The following is a 20,260-nucleotide window of genomic DNA, read 5'->3' as shown; positions in this document are numbered from 1 at the left end:
ATAACATGATGGTATTATTCTGAATAACCAAAATTTGAGCGATTTTGGTCAGTAGTGGTGTCACTCCACTGCAGCTTGGCACCCGGGGCCTGCAGCCCCCTTGGCCCCCTCATTTGTATGCCAATGATTGGATGTCTTTTTTGTTGAAAACCACATTTTCAAATTGTCAAAACCAGGGAAAAGAAGTAAAGAAGAAATTTCTACCATATGAAGATGGGAAAGAGGCCAATTAAAGTTAAATAGCACTGAGCTAATTGTGCTGGTGGCTCTAGATCACTTCTAGTGGTGATGGATAGTGAAGCAGCCCAGATGAGTGTTACATGCCCTTGCAGTGCTCTGGGAAGGGGACTGCGAGTTGCAGGGTGGAGGGCAGCATGTTTACCCATCCAGGCATGCAGACCACAGCAGGATCCAGCAGGATTTCCCGTTTGCTCAAAGGCTGCCTATTTGTTTTAGGAGGGAGGACTCAGACACCGGCATTGTTACACTGATGGGGCTACAGTTATAAATAGAAGGCAGTGGGGGACCTTCTGGGGTTATTTTGGACTTTGACCACACAAAAGTGGAAAGGCTCCAAGAGGAAGCTGGGATTGCTCACCCTCCCAGTCAAAGTGGGAGGATTGTTTAGGTTTGGCTGTTATTGAAAAGCAGCAGCAATCAGTGTATGAAGGAAAAAGAGGGAGCTCTGCAGGATGGTCCACTTGTCTTCCTTTAGCTCCACAGTGCATAGCTCAGGAATGACAGCAGGTGGGAGGGGGCAAGAGACTAGGAATCCACATTTCATGTTCTGTCTGCCTCCCCCTTCTCTTTCTCTGCCCTGGAAAGGGACTTTAAGAATGCTTGAATTGCAAGAGGAAACTTGGGGGAGACTCACTTTTTTCTGCTCCCTGATACAAGAACCCCACTACCCCACCCTGCTCTAATATTTTTAAAAAGGTTTACAGAGGTAGGATCAGGGAACCGACATTCCTAGATTTGCTCCTTGGATTTGGAAGGGAAAGAAATGGTGGTGGATTGCAGCGGGGGTGAAGCCTAGAATTGGGACACGGAATTCATGTTCCCTCCTCAGTACGTTCAGAGAAATATCCTAATCCCATAAAGGGGTCTATGATGCAGTTAGCGGGTGTATTATGTAATGAGGCAGCTGCCACTGAAAGGCAGCTCCCCTGAAGCATGGCCTGATGCATAACTGGAAGGCAAGGATGTGCCAAGGTTATCTCCAAACTCATTCCAGCCCTTGCCCTCCCTCCTAATAAAGTGCTTCCCTCCTCTGTCCGTTTATGTAGCCACAGCAAAGTGCTTGTGCCAACATTTTATCCTTTGGGAAGGTTTGTTCCTTTCAAGGGGATCCATTTAACTGGGCTCTGCTTTTCTCGCTTGGGGCCATAAAATGGCACCTTTTGGCTTCTGATTAGAAGGCCGCACTGTGTGCAGCCTGCTTTATGGCGCATTACTGCATCTCGTGCAGATTTAACCAATTTGATCCATGTCTAATACATAAATAAATAATTTGGCAGGAGCGCTTCACATTAGGTGACAATAGGAAACTATAAAGCATGTTTTCCCTTCACAGCAGCCATCAGATCTGAGTGTGCAACGCCCTCTGATGACCAGAGCAGCTAACACAGCTGTGGAGCTGATGCTTGAAGCTGCATGGTTCCCTCTGGTTTATGGTAACTTGGTTGTTTGCTGTAGAGTTTTATTTTATGTTAGCTGTATGTTCTAATGCAGGGTGCAATAAAGTCTCTGAACCAGGTAAGAAATTGGCTCTGGAATAAACAATATTTATAAAGCCAATAAATAGAGACATCTGAATAACTGCCTGCTGTATATCAAAATTCACATGTATTGTGGTTGGTCAGTAGAGAATTTTTTCTCAAGTGATTCAAAATGGTTCAGAATTCGCTGTCCCCATCCCCACCTCACGATAGTTCAGAGTTTCTCACCATCTTTTCAGGTCATGACTGACCGAATTTGCCCTAGAGAGGGAAAGAAACTGTGTACAGTCAGATCATTTCTGGTAGCAATTCATCATACCTCTGTGCCTGGTAACCTTTGGACCTACAAAAACTCTTTGGGTCTGTGTATTTGTTTGGCTCTGTTAATATTCGTTTGACCCATCAAAACACACACACATGGATGGGGTGAGTTTGGAACTAGCACAGGTATGACATTTAATTCAAGGCAATTGTTTGATATTGGGGAGGTTAAACCCCTTCATATCTATAAAGAACCCTGCTGTATATCCCTATTTCCTCCCCTGGGAGTTGATTTACATTGTTTTTATTACATTTGTAATAACATTTTTTAAATTGTTTATTACATTTTTGTCTCGCTCTTCTTCAAAGTACCTGAGGGTGGCATATCTGGTGTCCCCTCCCCCCATTTTATTCTCACAACAACCCTGTAAGATAGACTGAGAGAAAGACTGGCCCAAAGGTCACCCAATAAACTTCGTAGCCTCGTGGGGATTTGTGCCAATCTTAGTCAGCCACTGTAGCTGCTATACCACTTCGTCTTTTGCTGGCTTACATTAGTGATTTGCATCTGCTCTGCTATACAGGAATGATTTAGGTACACATTCCTTCCTCCACTGTTGCAGTAAGTGGAGGTTCCTTAGGTCAGCACAGGGAGAGTTGCTGTGCCTTAATCCGCCCTTCCAGTTCAGTAGGACAGAGGGGTTATTTTAAAAATGAAGTGTTTCTGCCTCTGCTTAGTTCCCTTTGAGATTCTTCCAGCCAGGGCTGGAACAGTACTATGGCTTTTATAGGACTATGGCTTTTGCCAGTGATGTATGAAAGTCATTTGGCACCCAGAGCCTATAATTTTTGACACCCCCCCCCCCATATGACAAAATTAATCTGGACTGCAAGTCTGGGTGGGAGCCCTTGTCTACCTGCCCAGCAAACCTTGGCCATGGAGACCAAAGTCCAACGCAGAGCACAGGTCTACACACCTGGAAGAGGCAGCTCAAGACGGCAGTCAGAATGGGAGCCCAGTCTACCCAACTAGTAGATCTGGGCTCCAAGACCTGGTGGAATCCCAGGTATACCCACTCAGCAAACCTCAGCCACAGAGGCCTAAGTTCAGCTAGGAGCCCACATCTATCTGCCTAGTTGACCTGGGCTCTGAAGTTAAGATAGTGCTTATGCTACCACCACCCCCAACACAAACACTAGATTTGTCACTGGATATACTGTCCCTGCATCTGGAGGTTCAATGTAGCTATCATGGTTAATAACCACTGATAGACTGTAGTCTACCATCAATGTTTAGAATTAACTTTAAAAGTTATCTAAGCCAGTGTACAACAACACCCAACCTGCCCACCAATGGCATCACTAGGGTTGGTGTCACCTGGTCTGATAACTCATAGTGTCACCCCCATTAACTTTATTTACTTTACTATAGAGCAGTACGGGTTACCCAACCAATCAGTAACCAACAAAAAAAATGACCAACTTGATGACACACAACTGAATAGGAGTTCAAGTCCTAGCTCTGATACACTGAAAAGGGAGCTGACTCATAACAACATCTTATTGGTTCCATGCTGTGTATAACACCTCGCTGGCTCTCAGAACACTCAGACTCATTGGTCAGTTTTGAGATGAAGAAATCCACCTTTTGTGACATAAGGCAGTTGTGTTTTTCTTTTCTGGTTATTTGGCTATAGCTTTTGATAGGACACAGATATTCCACTCTGATTTTTTCATGGCATTCTGTTATAAAATACACATCGAATGATATATAACATGATGTTATTATTCCTACAAATCACGATTTTAGTGATTTGGTCCCTAGTGGTTACACCCCCCAAAGGTGGCATCTGGGGCCTTCAGTCCCCCCCCCCCATTTATATGTCAGTTGCTTTTACAGAGATGGCTTAAGAACATATGAACATAAGAACAGCCCCACTGGATCAGGCCTTAGGCCCATCTAGTCCAGCTTCCTGTATCTCACAGTGGCCCACCAAATGCCCCAGGGAGCACATCAGATAACAAGAGACCTGCATCCTGGTGCCCTCCCTTGCATCTGGCATTCTGACATAGCCCATTTCTAAAACCAGGAGATTGCACGCACACATCATGGATGGATAATGGATCCATAATGGATTTTTCCTCCAGAAATTTGTCCAATCCCCTTTTAAAGTCATCCAGGCCAGATGCCGTCATGACATCCTGCGGAAAGGAGTTCCACAGACCGACCACATGCTGAGTAAAGAAATATTTTCTTGTCTGTCCTAACCCTCCCAACACTCAATTTCAGTGAATGTCCCCTAGTTCTGGTGTTATGTGAGAGTGTAAAGAGCATCTCTCTATCCACTTTATCCTTCCCATGCATAATTTTGTATGTCTCAATCATGTCCCCCCTCAGGCATCTCTTTTCTAGGCTGAAGAGGCCCAAACGCCGTAGCCTTTCCTCATAAGGAAAGTGCCCCAGCCCCGTAATCATCTTAGTCGCTCTCTTTTGCACCTTTTCCATTTCCACTATGTCTTTTTTGAGATGTGGCAACCAGAACTGGACACAATACTCCAGGTGTGGCCTTACCATCGATTTGTACTACGGCATTATAATATTAACCGTTTTGTTCTCAATACCTTTTCTAATGATCCCAAGCATAGAATTGGCCTTCTTTACTGCCGCCGCACATTGGGTCAACACTTTCGTCGACCTGTCCACCACCACCCCAAGATCTCTCTCCTGATCTGTCACAGACAGCTCAGAACCCATCAGCCTATATCTAAAGTTTTGATTTTTTGCCCCAATTGAAACGCATCTGCCATTTTGCTGCCCATTCTGCCAGTTTGGAGAGATCCTTCTGGAGCTCCTCACAATCACATCTGGTCTTCACCACTCAGAAAAGTTTGGTGTCGTCTGCAAACTTTGCCTCCTCACTGCTCACCCCTGTCTCCAGGTCATTTATGAAGAGGTTGAAGAGCACCGGTCACAGGACAGATCCTTGGGGCACACTGCTTTTCACCTCTCTCCATTGTGAAAATTGCCCATTGACACCCAATCTCTGTTTCCTGGTCTTCAACCAGTTCTCAATCTAGAAGAGGACCTGCCCTCTAATTCCCTGACTGTGGAGTTTTTTCAGTAACCTTTGGAGAGGGACCGTGTCGAATGCCTTCTGAAAGTCCAGATATATAATGTCTATGGGTTCTCCCGCATCCACATGCCTGTTGACCTTTTCAAAGAATTCTAAAAGGTTTGTGAGGCAAAACTTACCCTTACAGAAGCCATGCTGATTCTCCCTCAGCAAGGCCTGTTTGTCTATATGTTTTGAGATCCTATCTTTGGTGAGGCATTCCACCATCTTACCCGGTATAGATGTAAGGCTGACCGGCCTATAGTTTCCCGGGTCCCCCCTCTTTCCCTTTTTAAAGATTGGTATGACATTTGCTATCCTTCAATCCTCTGGCATCGTGTCCGTTTTGAGGGACAAGTTGCATATTTTAGTCAAGAGATCAGCAACTTCATTCTTCAATTTCTTAATAACTCTTGGGTGGATGTCATCAGGGCCTGGTGACTTATTGATCTTTAATTTATCAATGAGGTCTGAAACATCTTTCAGCCTCTATCTGACTTAATTCCTTGGTCAGGAGGGGCCATTCAGGCAGCGGTATTTGCCCGAGGTCTTCTGCCGTGAAGACAGATGCAAAGAACTCATTTAATTTCTCTGCCATCTCTCTCCTTTTATCTCCCCTTTCCCTCCCTCACCGTCCAGAGGGCCAACCGCTTCTCTGGCGGGTTTCCTGCTTCTAACATATTTGAAGAAGCTTTTATTATTCCCCTTAATGTTGCTGGCCATGCATTCCTCATAGTCTCGCTTGGCCTCCCGTGTCACCTCCTTACATTTCTTTTGCCACAGTTTATGTTCCTTTTTATTCTCTTCATTAGGGTAAGACTTCCATTTACGGAAGGAAGCTTCCTTGCCATTTATGGCCTCTCCAACTTGGTTGGTTAGCCGTGTGGGCACCCTCCTGGACTTAGTGGAGCCCTTCTTCCTTTGCGGTATACACTTCCGCTGGGCCTCTATTACTGTTGTTTTAAGCAGCCTCCATGCACTCTGGAGAGATTGGACTCTTTTTACCTTCCCTTTCAACCTCCTTCTAACCAGCCTCCTCATTTGAGGGACGTCCGCTCGTCGGAAGTCAAGGGTTTTTGTGAGAGATTTGCCCAGTATTCTTCCCCCAACGTGCATGTCGAAACGGACATGCTTTTGCAGGACTATGGTGTAAAATATTGATGTTGGTTAACCATAATGATGTGGGAATCTCCCTCATTCAGGGCCACTTCATAAAACATACTTTTGCTATGTGGATGTTGGTTTCATTGGGGAAAACTGTGTGCAAACATATGCCTGCTCAACTGTGATCTAGATATGTATTTCTGTGCACAGTTTTCCTACAAGAAAGTAATATGCATGTAAGAAAATGGTGTAGTGAAGTTAGTGCCTATGTACTGGTGACATTAAACCACAACAAAACTGTTATCACTCTGCCCCCTCTGGCAGTGGTAAGTAGGTCTCAAAATTGGTTGTGGTCCTCTGTCTCCTCCTAGTGGTAGTGATAGGTAATGTCATAGTACTGTATAAAGAAAAATGCCCATCAAAGGCTGTGTGATGTGAGAGTTCCAAGGTTACCCAGCTTGCTTCTTGGTTGATATAGAAGAGAGGGCTTGCCTTCGCCATGCCCCAAGGATGACTCTCTCCACTGAGGCTCCTACTGCCCTCCCTTGAATTATCTCCTCCAGCCTTGTAGATGGCACAGATGAAGCTACTACTGAAGCCATGAGCCTTTCTTCATTTTGACTGTTCTGCCATCAGACACCCTAATCTAAGCTAATAAATGGCTCAGACTAAGGACAACTACTGCAGCTTGTGGAAGCCACTTCTCTATAGGCAAGAAGCACTGATGAGCAGCTGATCATTTCGGCCTAGCCAACAGTGTTTGACTCATTGAGTCAATCCTGAAACAGACAGGGGATGGCACCCAACATAACAGATGGAGGTGGTTTTCCAGTATGCAGGGTTGGCCTGTTCATGAGGCCAACTGAGACAGTTGCCACAGGCAGCTGATTGTTGGGGAAAGGGGAGGACGTATCTCCATTCTCCCACTTACCTCCATCACCAGCCACTTCCTTGGGAAAAGAAAAAGGGGCAAAAGAGAAGCAGAAGCATGGAGGAGAGGACAGTGATGGATATTCAAGTGTGGGAGATGCTGTACCCCACCACTCTCCTCTACAACTCTGCTCCATTCCTCCTCTTTCTTTTCCAATCCAGGAAGCAGGAGGAGTAGAGGCTGGCACATCACCAGGTAAGGGGTAGGTACTAGCATTTGATGCTCTGCCTTCAGCACCAGAAGGTCTTGGGCTGGCTCTGCTAACATTTGCACCAAGCTGCTACTTTTAAATAGTTACAAATGCTTGTTGGTATTTTCCTCATTTCTTAGATTTGCAAGCTCCAAAAGCCACTAATAGATTATGGATCTGAGACTGCACGACACTCAAGACTATGCCCTCTGTTTCCTTACAGGTAAAAAGAAGGCAACACTTTTTGACAGCCAGGCTCCCATCTGCCCCATTTGTCAGGTCCTGCTTCGCCCAGGTGAGCTGCAAGAGCACATGGAGCAGGAGCTGGAGAAGTTAACACAGCTGAACATCAGGTAAGAAAATCAAGCAGCTACTCACTGCTAAATGCATGTCTTACTACGGGCACCAGAACGGAGGCTTAAGTACAAGGCAACCCACCTCCTTCCTTCTACAGCCAGAGTGACTTGTACCACTTAACTGGAGAATCTGTAAAACCCTTTAACCTGATGCAGAGTATAAATACTTGAAGTCTATTGGGACAACTTAAGTTTCTTAAGTTGTGTCCCTTCTTAGGCTGCAATCCTAATTACATTTTCCTGAGAGTAAGGCCCATTGAACAAAATAGGACTTCTGAGTAGACCTGGTTAGGATAGTGCCCTTAGCTTCATGCTTCAGCCAGCCCTGCCAAGTGTTGCTTTCTGGGGCTTAAAGGGCGGGCCAGTCAGATCAGAGTTGGGCAGAATGTAGCTTGAAGTCTACTCTGGATGATCAGCAAGGGTTTCCGATTCTCACTTGTTTTAATAATTGCAACAACGGAGAGGCTTTTTCATAAATGAAGTTGCAGAAAAGGAGAAGCAGGAATTATTATTTTTTGTCTGAATGGCCTGTGAGCAGAACTTCTGGTACTGAAAGTATTGTCCAGAGCTGAGTATGTGCTTAGAGGCAGTCCATTCCTTAATTCGGTCACCATCTTTTTAAGCCTCTATTTTTCACCTGTCTCCAGTGAGTGCACCTTGGGACTACAGCAAAAAAAACAGGGTAGATTCTACAAGTATTAAGTCTGTCGACCCCTGAATTAGTCCACGGAATTCCCAGTATTCACTTTACTTAACATACAAGTTCTCTACTGCCCAACGACATCCCTTATTTTTCTTTCTCTTTTCTGGGCCTTTCTTTCAGCCTTACTCCATTGCAAAATCAAGGTTTTGTGTAGTGCCGTAGCTACTGGGGCAGTGGCTCAGTGCGTACTGCAGGCACCAGAACATGCCGTGTAAATGGCCCCTTTCACTTGCTGTTGGAGCCATTCTGGGCAGCAAATGGCAATGCTCAGGAGATCCTTCACTGCTCAGAATTGCTTTGATGGCAAGTAGGAGGGGCCACTTACACAGCACATTGCAGCACCTGCGGTACTTACCCTGCTGCCCTCCTGTATCTATGCCGCTGGTTGTGGGATGTTATCAATCAGGAAAATGACATTATCAAAGAGCTTGGTTAATGCTTTTCCAGATTCCGCCTATTCCCCCATACTTCATGCTACTTCTAAACAACCAGCACCCTTTTTCTCAGGTATCCCACCCCACCACTTCAGCAGAGAAAAGGTTAACATGTGGACACAAAGGTAGAGTCCACCAACCCACCTCCCAGGGGGCTGCCACTTGCCCTAAGGCTGCCTCTCAGTTGCCTGCTGCTTTCACCAGCACAGCAAAAGTCCTCTGTTTTAAAAAAAAAAAAATTAATTGCATTTTAACTGCTAGCAGTTATTTAGGAAATCGCTGCAGCCAAGGGTTGGCAGATCCCTGGCCTTCCTTTAATAAAACTGCAGCCTGGGAGAGAGCGTGTTTATTTCAATTATTAATGAATTCCCCGGTCATTAAAAGGTGAAGAAAGGGATTGGGCTGCCATTGGCAGTGAGGTGATGTCATCAGGTGACTGGGAACAGCAGGAAGCAGGGAACAACTAGTTTTTGGGCTCTCCAGCACCTGAATGGACCACCCCCAAGATTTGGAAAGAGAGCCCAGCTTAGCCTGGGGGTCTTTTCTCAAACATAACAAAGTCTTATTGGATGCAGGTGTAAGGAGTGAGTTTATCCAAGGTAGATAGGGGCCTACTGAATCTTGGGCTGGCCCAAGACCTCCCAGATCCATTGCCCGTGTGGTATCAAGTACTGAGCCAGAATCTGCCACTTCTTGGATGGGTGGGAGAGGGAGAAAAAGGCAACAGCCAAGCCATTTATCCCCCTCGACACCCAGTTCCCTTGTGCGCATAATTTATGGTGTAATTTGGGCTGCATCCAACTTAATAAAGGGCCACAGCAAATTAACGAACAGGTTTAAATGAACAGAAGCAATTAGCGCTTAGAGGAGCCTGTGGAAAGAGCTAGGCTAGTCTTGGAGAGGAGCTGGCCGAGAGCAGCCTGTGGCTGGCGTGAGGCGGGTAGCAGGGAAGGGGGGAGGAAGGTGGCGTTTAATGGGAAAGGAAAGGAAACACTAAATCATAAAGGCTGACAAGGGCCATTGTGGGCCAGCTGACAAATGAAAAAGAATGGCATTATTCCTTTAAATAACCACGGCAGTTAAAGGGGGAGACAGCTCACTCCTAGCTCTCGCCCGCTCCGGCTGCATGCGTGGGGAAGAGCAATAGCAGGGTCTTTATTAATTATTAACTAATGACTCCTACCGTGCTGCGATAGATAGCGCTCAATCTCCTCCACAGATCAGGCCCTAGGGGCTAATCATCTGCTGCTTGCATATCCTGCCCCAGTCAAGCAATAGGAACTAGCCACCCTAAATGTCAAGCTGCTTTTGAGCTCCCTGGAAACTGGGGTTCGGGGCTCCCTCCAATGGAACATGGTGGATAAATGATCCCTTCTCTGAACTTGTTTCTGTTTAACACAAATTCCACCGAGTTAGAAAGAGGTGCTTTTGGGCACCACCCTTCTGGCTTGCGACCCTGTCCCCAGAAATAACTTAGGATGCTCAAAAGCCATCCATAATGACAAAGGGAAGCTAATAACAATCCTCATGTAAGCTAATAAACTTAAAAATAAATGTAGGCTCATAAATGTGACAGGTCATAGTATAGGAGCCCAGCCTAGCTCCATGCCAAACTTCAGTCATTACCAAAATGGTCCAGCAGATGTTGCTTATCATAGGGTATGGGAAAAGCTTCCTGGGAAGAGTGAGAATCTTCCTTGCCAAGGAGAATTATCTTTAATAAATGCTTTTAAAAAGGATGCACCTAGCACAGATTTTTCATTCAAATAATACATTAACATTCAGGGGGAAAAAATCTCTCCTGTGACCAGGAGAGGGAAAAGCAGCCTCCTCTCTTCATGGCCCACATAAAGGTTGCCCCTTTGCCTCTTCACAATAGGGCACCAGAGTGAATGATGACCGTGCCTTGCATGATTAGGACTTTGCTCCCGAACATTTAACTCCTGTATTCATGAGGACATTGCAGACCAGAAAAATCCTACTTGTTCCATGGCCTCTAAAGCCTTGGGTACATGGTCAAGATTTAGAAGTAATTATTTTAGGGCTATCAGTCTGAAACACAAGCCTTTTAGGTATATTACCAAGGCACTTGAGAATGTTACATCTTTGCTTGGTGTGACTGGTTACTGTGTTTCACAGGGCGCAATCCTAACCTCATGTTAGGCTGGCGCAAGTCCCTTGCACCAGCCTAGGAGGGTCACAAACATGCATAAAGGCTGCATCCAACCTTGTGGCAGTTCATGGAGTGAGCCTTGCATCGGCCAAGTTTGGCTGACACAAGGCTCTGGGGTGGGCAGGGGAATGTGGGTGGAAGGTGGACCCATGGGTGGGCAGTGGGGAGCGGGAGGCAGGACTGGGATCCTGCTGTTATGCCAGATTCCAACCCCTGTTTCCAATCAGCATGGAGTAGCTGCAAACCACTCTGCTCTCCTTGGACTTGCACCACTTCAGGAGGTAGCACAAGTCCGAGGAGACCCATAGGGGCTGTGGCGGCTTACCTGGGGGTAAGGGGAAGAGTTTCCCCTTACCTCTGGCTAAGCCACTTTGGTGCCCTATCTCACGCTGGATACAGCACAAGCATTTGGCCTGCCTGTACCAGAACAAGATAGGATTGGCCTGGCAATGGAATTGTAGATTCCACTCACCAGGCATAACTTTTCAGTACAATTTATATGATATTTATTACTTGCATTTATAACCAATTTTTCTTTCATCATGGAACTTAAAGCAGTGCACAGTGTTCACAAGTGTTCTCCCCACCATGCTGTTATAAGACTGGGACCTTCTTAGCTTTGGCAAGGTGTCTGCCTTCAGACAGTGCCCTAGGACTTTAGATGTATGATTTCATACCCCAAAACAAGGCTGGCCCAACTCCTCCTGATGCTTGGAGCATCATGCCAAATACTGCCCCCTCGTACCCGATTACGTATCAGCCTCTGCTTATCCCTCTCTCTGATACTCTGCTTAGCACTCTCTTCCCTCATTTCCTCTTCCTCTCTGCCCCTCTTTTCCTTTCCCAATTAAGGGACCGGAAGGAGAAGGAGAAGCAGTGCAGGCAAGTAGGCAGAAAAAGATGGGTCTCTTCCCCCCCCTCCTCCAAAAAAATATCTGGTCCCTGAGACAACAACTTCAGTTGGCCTCATGGATAGGGTGGCCTTGCCCCAAAGTAAAAGAAATGTGGATAAAGAGTTTCTGAGTTTAACTATGATTACTGCTGACTTTCTGTTAACGCACTTCAGCTTCTGATTCAACCTTTACTTGTGTGAACAGATCAGTTATTATCCAAGGATAACTGATTGCTCTGTCAGAGTAGGTTTGTCCTCTGTAGTATGGGTAAAAAATTCAGTCTTGGTCCTTTTAAGCATGTGACGCAAACTTGGAGTGACACAACTGTCTTTAGATGCTTGTGATGTGCACCATTTTATGAAGTTCTAAAGGTTTTAGATTTTAAAAAATTTCTTGCTTAATTAGCCCTGTCTCACAGCCTGATCCTATTTAAACACCACTGATGCAGCTGCACCATTTGAGTGCTCATTGTATCCTGCAGGGTGGCAGTCCCAGGGTTTCCTCTGAGTACAGGAACATTTGTTGCCTTGGGCAGCCTCCACTGCCCTATGGGTCTAATTGGACCTGTGCCAGCGATATTACTGGCACAAGTCCAAGTGGCCCTGGGAAGGTAAATTGTGACTAGGAAGGGGGTTAGGAGATCAACTGCACCACTATGCTGGTACCTTCCCATTCCTGGCCTCCATATGCCCTCCCTTCCCACCCTGGGTTCTTCTCAGCTCCTTCCTGCCCCCCCTGCACTGATTTAAGGATGCTGCGGCTGATCTTGGCTCTGCTGGCATGCGGCTGTGACTACACACTGCTTGAAATGGTGGCCCAGTGCGCTTTATGGTGTGTTGCCTTTTGCAACAGCTATAAAGCACGCCATGCTGCTGGAATGCTAGTTCTGGTGGTGTAGAGGCCCCATAGGATTTGGCCATTATATATAATATTAGATCCCAGCTGCCTTGCTGGCCCTGTAGCCCTGTTTCTAATTGTAGCCTAAGTCAATTAACTGCCACAACACTCTTCCTCTTCTTCCACTAGCTGTGGTGTCACTCACTTTTTGTGCCTGTGTGGTGTTTTTTTTTTTAAATGGGAAGTGCAAAGGAGTGTGGCCATCCCCTTGTAGCAAGCTGGCCCGGCCCAAGCTGTTGTCCAAAGTAGTGTCACATTCTGCTGCCCGCTGCCATTGTGCTTGTGCACCATCTCATTCATCACAGCTGCCTCAGTCTTCTCTTTTGCTGCTGCTGCTGCTGCTGCTGCTGCTTTTAACTTGGCCAGTTGGGAAGGATCCTGGAAGTGGAGCCTCTACTCCCAGCATCCTCCCCATCCAAGCAATTTAAAGGAAGTGGTAGAAGCAGCAACAGTCTCAAGGTGGTGGAGGCAGCAGCATTGGTTACCTCATTCTTCAGCTATGCTGGAGGAGGAAAGATGTGGGCATGGGTTGTGGGGGCACATCATGCAGTTGTCTGCCTCCCCCAGCCTGTTGCTCAAATAGCCTCTTCAGTCAACCCCTATCTTTCTGCACCATTGCTATCTCTGCACATGATAGCTTTTAATAATGAGTGGAGTGCATATCACATTATGGTTGGGAAAAGCACTTGACAATCCCTAGAAGAGAGCTAAATGGGCATGCATCAGGGATAGTTTAGGCCAAGGGATCCTGACTATGCAGGGTGTGGACTACATGATCTCTAAGGCTTTTTCCAATACATTTTTATTAGCACTGCCTAGTATCTACCTTGCCACAAAGCACTGCCATTATAGCTGTATCCAGTCTGTAAGGATGTCCTCCTAAACTGCCTTATGAAGGTAAGATAGAGGTTTGTTTGTTTTTCAGAAGGACATGCCAGCGTGGACGGAGTTAATCTCCTCCAAGCTGAAGCTTGTAGTTTTGTTTTCTTTCAATTTATATCCTTCGCTTAAAAAGGGAAAAGGAGGGGGGTGAAACGCCCGGCAGGTGACATATTCTAAGAGAGAGCAGCGAAATCGTGTTAACCACTTCAAAATCTCATATATTCAATCGGCCTCTGGCAAGACATCTGCCTAATGTTAGTGCTTAAATATCCTTTTCCATTTTACATGCATTCAAGTCTCATTTGAGTGAAATGAAACGGTATTATTAAAGGGAGATTTTGCACAAATGGCCTGAATTTGACATGTCAAGTTCAATGAGGCTGTTACATATGTAATGCCGAGAAGGGGCTCCGAGGCTCCTGGCACTTGAAACAGCGCCAGTGGCTCAGAAATGAAATTTGCATGCAGTCCTTTCTCTCCCCACCGATCCGCTCCCTCCCACGGAATGCCAAGTGGCTGCTTATGCTGTGCATCGCCCTGGGTTAGGGTACCGGACAAGGCAATTATTACCCCTAGGGTGGAGGACGAAGGGGACAGAGATGCCAGCGCCCAGAACCCGGTATCCTGACTCATGAGAGAACATTCATAGAATTGCTACATTGAAAAGTGCCCCAACAGTCCTTTAAGCTGGCTCCCCAGTTGTGCCAAAATTCTCTGTACTTCCTAAATATGTAATTCCTTGCAAAGGCTTCTCAAGTCTCCCAATGTCCAAAGGACAAGATGGTACAACTTCCTTGTTTATTTCCAAAATAATTGTACAGTTAAGCTCCATCTAGGCATGGCCAGTTCCAGCATCCAGCATGGTGGGGCAGATGTCCAGGGCTCATGGATGTTTATGGGCCCACTCAACTGGGTTCCAAGCCCATTGTCACCACAGTCCTCCTTGGACTTTTCCAGTGATCTAAAGACCAACAAGGGAGTACACTGAAGCATCATGGAAATGAATGAGCATTCTCACTGGGAGATGGTCGGCTCTTTGTTGGAGGAATTGCACATTATCTGATGAGGGAGGACACAAAAACCTAGAACCAAATTCTACCAATTTTCCCCATCTGTACTGACACTGAAACAGAAATGGAAGGGAAAATACCCCAAGGAAAAGGTACCATTTAGTGTTATGCTTTTGTCCTACACTCACTGAATTGGGCAGTGTCCCCTGCGCTGATCCTGCCAGTTCATTTACAGTAGCAGTAGTGACCATCATGCAGGGTCAGCACAATCTCTGTATAGTTTGCAGGTTTCAGCTGCCCTAATCAGCAAACATGATGCTCACAAAATCCTCCATCTGAATGCACTCTTAAGACATTTTCTGTTATCTAAACAAAATCTGTTCTGTAAGTGGATGCAGAAGTTTTCCTGTTTATGTCACAATTTAGGGCACTTGCAGGCATGCAGTCTCTCCGTTTACATTTCTTCACAAACAAGAACTTCTCCCACTCCCCACATATACACCTTAGTATGTTAGGTTTTGCAATGGTTGGTAAATGTTCTGCCTACCTTGTTCAGGTGGCAGCCTGTGTCTAGAAATCTTCAAGGCTACAACCATGTTGTCGAATCGAGCTCACCTGTACACATTCTGGGCAGAATTCAAAGAGTTTCTGCTTCCATTTTAATAGGTTTCTGATCCTCATGTTTGTGGCAAATTATTGACAATCCGTGAGCATTCTCCATTGCAAACAAGGAAAGTGGTGCTTAAATTGCTTGCAATGTTCAAGTGGTAGGAGTCGTGGTCAACACATAACTCCTTCCCCAGTTATTGCAACTTGATCCTTCCCTGCTCCTTTGGCAACTCAGGACCCAATCCTATCCAACTTTCCAGCACCTGTGCAGCTGCAATGCAACCTTGAAATAAGGGAACAAATGTTTGCATACCTTGAGGAGGCCTCTGTGACTATCCTACCACCGCAGGATGCAGTACACGTCCCATTGGCACGGCTGCACCAGCACTGGAAAATTGGATAGGATTGGGCCCTCAGTTCCTACAAAAAGAAATCCAAATTCTATAATATAGGTTGAGACTAATTATTCGTGTGGGTTCCGTTCCAAGCACTCAGGTGGATGGCAAAAAGCACACTATAACAAATCAATTTAAAAAACAAAGTTTCTTTGTCTCTGTGATTTGAAAACAGCCTTGCTGACTTTTGTGATGTAAGATAAGAGTCGTTAAGACGATAATCCAACAATCCGTTTCTCTCAAGGTGCTTAGAAATACTTCACTCTGACTCCTCCCTTCACCAATGCAAAGTATCTTTCTTTCACCTGCTCAGGGGGAAGGGAGGGGTCGCCTGGAGAGAGAAGGATTGATTTGTCAGCCAGTTGCGCTCTCTCTCTCTCTCTCTCTCTCTCTCTCTCTCTCATTAAGAAGGCTATTGTTAAAGGATTGTTCAGTTTTTTAAACTGATTTTAAAGGGGTGCATTTTCCCCCTTCTCCAGGGATCAGCACATTCCTTCTCATTTTCAGTGGCCATTCGTATTGAGTCAAATCCGTGTATAAAAAAATCTGTGTATAAATAGGCTGGACCTGTAATTCAAATGTTGTAGGTGATATAACTTAAAGTTAGAAGATACATAGATATTTGCCAAATTATATGGAAAGTGGAATTTTTGTTTCTAATTATCGAATATGGAGTATTCTATTTTTGCACAGAAAACCAAACATACACTGTTCAATTATTCCCACTTCTAAATACAGTGAGAAAGGACCCAATCACTGAAAACATGTTTATTAAGGTGTGTGCTCAAGTATGTGGTTGTGATGCAAAAAGTATCATGTATGCTCCACAAATGATAGCATCTCTTGAGTGCACATCCAATGTGTGATACTTCTGTTCCTTATTCATCCTGTTTTCACATAATGTTACTAGAAGGCCCCTCTTCCATTGTTTTGTGGTCATAAAAAAAGGGCACTGGGGAGACCAAAATCTGATACAGTGTAACTACTGGGTTTAAGACTAAGGTTAGTGAAGGCACTCCAGCTTGAAATATGGTGTTTTGTACTGTACTGTAAACACCATTTGGGTCAATCCAGTAGGAATTTCTCTTAACAAGAAGCATGTAAACAAGTACATAGCACAAAGTTGTCTGGGTAATTCAGCAATTGACTGCTTCTCCCTGCTTCTGCCTCCATAAGAATCCTCCCAAGAGTCCAGTCCCCCAGGGGTATGCAAGCTGCACTTTTCGTCCCCCAGAAGAATAAATGGAGTGCATAAAACACAAATAAGTCCTGTTGTCACATGTCATGTCAGGGTCGCAGCACTCACCTCTTGCTCTCCTAGATTTACGCCCAAGGACATAAAGCGGCCAGGCAGCATACGGGTGCCTCCAAATAAGCCAACACTCCAGGACTTACAGAGCTTTGAGCAAGTGAGATTAGAGACATTTATGAGTGAGGGGCTTTTTCTTTTACAAAGCTCCATTGAAATACATAGTAAATCTCTCACCTTAAAAGCACCCTGACAACCAAGCAGAGATCTAAAGATAGAGATGAGCCAGCATCACTCTCAGTAAGAATGAGACCCAGGTGGTCCCCCATCTTCTTCAATTCGCTAACTTTTTTCTCATCATTTGTCTTGGCTCCCCCCCCCCCACATCTACTTTTTAAAATTTTCATTCTTTCCTCTTTTCCCATTCCTCCTCCTCCCCCCCCCCCGTATCATGGCGACATCTCCAAGCCAAGTACTTTTAATTTCGCCTGTGGCCCTTGCTGACACCGTGGATATGCACAGCAAGTTAAATTCCCGCCTGATCAATAAAGCAGAAGCCGTGTGTCCGACCGGTCGATACTTTTTTATCTGTCTTCAGCCCAGTCCTGCTGATGACAGGCCTCCTGCGCATCACCAAAGACACTCAAGGGCAACCAGGCTTTCAACAACACAAGCACTTTTTAAAATATATATAATTATTATTTTATTATTATTTTCATTTTTTAAAACCCCTCTGTAATCCATCCCAGTAGAAAGAAATGAGAAAGTTCACAGTGTTTGGCCTTTACTTGAAATATTTTTATGATTTATCTTAATTTTTAATTGAAAAAAATTTGCGAATTAATTGATTTCTGGGGCTTGCCAATTAACATTGTAATTGGGTGCATGATAAATTCTGAGGTAGTGTAATTTTTTATTCTTGTCACCAAGAGGGACTTGGCGAGGGCAGCTGTTTTCTGTGCATCCCCTTGCACAGAGCACACTCTCCCTTTAAGGGATAGCCTGCCTGCTGTTGCAGGATCTTCAGAAAGGGACCACTAACCTCAGCAAGACACATTACTGAAGCCTTTGAAAAGGTGATCTCTCAAGGCATAAATTCATGCCTGGAAAATCCCAAAGATAGGTCTGTTAAGCGCCTCACAGGATTCCTTTCCTTCAAGTTTTCCTGTCCCTTTTCACAGATTATGCCTAATTGGGTGTCGTCAAATCCATGGTTCAGCAAAGAGGCAAGCCTTAAGGTATTGCTTTTGAAATATACTTTTTAATCCTTTGAGGCAAGAGAAGGTGAGGCAACCACAGCTTCCTGACCCTGAATATTTGGAGACCTGCCTTCTGTAACCAGTGGTGCAAGGGAAGAGGACAGAGAAACCATGGCTACTCTGTCTTCCACTACTACGTCAAGGGACTTAAAGGTATATGGACATTTTCCAGGCCACAGCCAGGCAACCCTGTCTAGAAGTGACTTTGTGAATGGAGAATAAATGTACACAGGGATGGAAATGCTGTTCAGGTTAAAGCCTGGTTAGTATACTGTAGGAAGGGAATGTGTACCATCCTGCTTTTTATAATGTGAGCAGGCAGGCAGGAAGATATAAATTCCTTGGGGTTTGGGGGAAGTTTGTGGTCTCATCAGCCTATAGTTGAAGTGAATATTCCTGAAACACACTCGGCACCCATTACTCAAAATCTTTGTGAACAAACTCACCAGTTGCTATGTAGTAAAGAGTGCCAGTGGAATGATCAATGTAATTGCTACCATACGTGCTCCGGTGAACATCTGGGTTCTGCTGGCTAGGGCATGGAGCTTCCAGCCATTTGCACCAGCAGCTCCAGAGCTCACAACAGTGGCTCAAGTCAGTCTCAGTGGCACAATCGTTTAGAGCAGGGGCGCCCAAACCCTGGCCCTGGGGCCACATGCGGCCCTCGAGGCCTCTCAGTGCGGCCCTCAGGGAGCACCCAGTCTCCAATGAGCCTCTGGCCGTCTGGAGATTTGTTGGAGCCCGCACTGGCCCGACACAGCTGCTCTCAGCAAGAGGGCGACTGTTTGACCTCTTGTGTGAGCTGTGGGATGAGGCTTCCTCCACTGCTTGCTGTTTCACGTCTGTGTTGCAGTAGCAGCAGCAAAAGAAAAGCCAGCCTTGCTTTGTGCAAGGTCTTTTTAGGCCTTGAACTATTGCAAGACCTTCATTCATTCATGTAAGTTCATCTTTAATATATTCATTTATGTAAACTTATGTAAGTTTATTCAAATTTTAAATGTAAATTAATTCTTTTTTCCCCGGCCCCTGACACAGTGTCAGAGAGATGATGTGGCCCTCCTGCCAAAAACTTTGGACACCCCTGGCTTAGAGCGTTCGGCTGTTAACTGAAAGATTCGTGGTTCGAGCCCACCCGGAGACGGTAACCTTGTTTACCTCAGATTGCCAAATGCAGGAAGGGCACCAGGATGCAGGTTGTGTCTTGTTGTCTTGTGTGCTCCCTGAAGCATTTGGTGGGCCACTGAAGCTGAACTAGATGGGCCTTTGGCCTGATCCAGCAGGGATCTTCTTATGTTCACACCGTTGATGCAACTGTAATAGGATTTACAGCAGTGGATTGAGTCCACTGCGTAAGATTGGATCATAAGAGAATTTTTTCCTGGCATGTAGGTAAGTAGTAGTAAAACATCACCTGCTGAATTGTTCTGCGACATGCTACTATTAAAAGCACAGTAGGGCAGCCATTAGAAAAAGCGGAATCGTTTGTAGTCTTATTTCTGCCCTTGGCAAACTGGGTTTTTGTCCTGCCCTGTTTGCCACTAAGAAGGGACAAAGACAGAACAGTGACACCCAAAGACTGAGATGCTTCCCTTTTTTGTACTTCTCACTACTGATAACGTGAAGTTAGGTCTGAGTTTGGCGTTAGACCTCAGAGCACAAAAGTTCAGGCTTGATCACATTCTCCATTTATGACATTAAGTGAATCTGGCAATTCATCTGGGCCTCTGAGCCCCACGTGCATAGAAAGGTTAAAAGGGGTTATAATTATAAAATTGTCAGTGATTGTGAGACACTGGGACATTCTGCTGGTGAAGGATGCCCCATATGATTGGTCAGGTACACTAGCTGAGCAAGCCCAGATACCCTGGTTCAGGGCACAGAGTGGGAGAAAGCAGGGACAAAAGGATAGATTGGGCAACTGAACAAATAGAAACTGTCTCAAAAGGCCACAACCTATTCAGCAGGGATGGGAACTTGGGTCAGGTGATTCGAGTTTGAGTTGCAAAAACACGTTTTTTGCTGCCTTGTGTTCACTCGTGTCACGTATGTCAGTGACTCCGGCACAGACTCAAGTTTGAGGCCG

General features: G+C 45.5%; 1 protein-coding gene across 3 annotated transcripts in view; it reads left to right on the top strand.

Moving 5' to 3' along the window:
- The window catches only part of RNF220 (ring finger protein 220), a 341,743-nt gene that overhangs the window by 191,128 nt on the left and 130,355 nt on the right, over window positions 1-20,260 (top strand). For all 3 annotated transcript variants that reach the window (XM_066622880.1, XM_066622879.1, XM_066622878.1), the window contains one exon: window positions 7,541-7,670. In XM_066622880.1, the coding sequence (XP_066478977.1) occupies window positions 7,541-7,670 (130 nt within the window). The remainder of the gene's footprint in view (window positions 1-7,540; window positions 7,671-20,260) is intronic.

This window comes from Tiliqua scincoides, chromosome 4 (assembly GCF_035046505.1).
Source record: "Tiliqua scincoides isolate rTilSci1 chromosome 4, rTilSci1.hap2, whole genome shotgun sequence".
Lineage (NCBI taxonomy): Eukaryota > Metazoa > Chordata > Lepidosauria > Squamata > Scincidae > Tiliqua > Tiliqua scincoides.
Note: the sequence above shows the minus strand (reverse complement) of the source record. Positions and strands in the feature narration are given on the sequence as shown.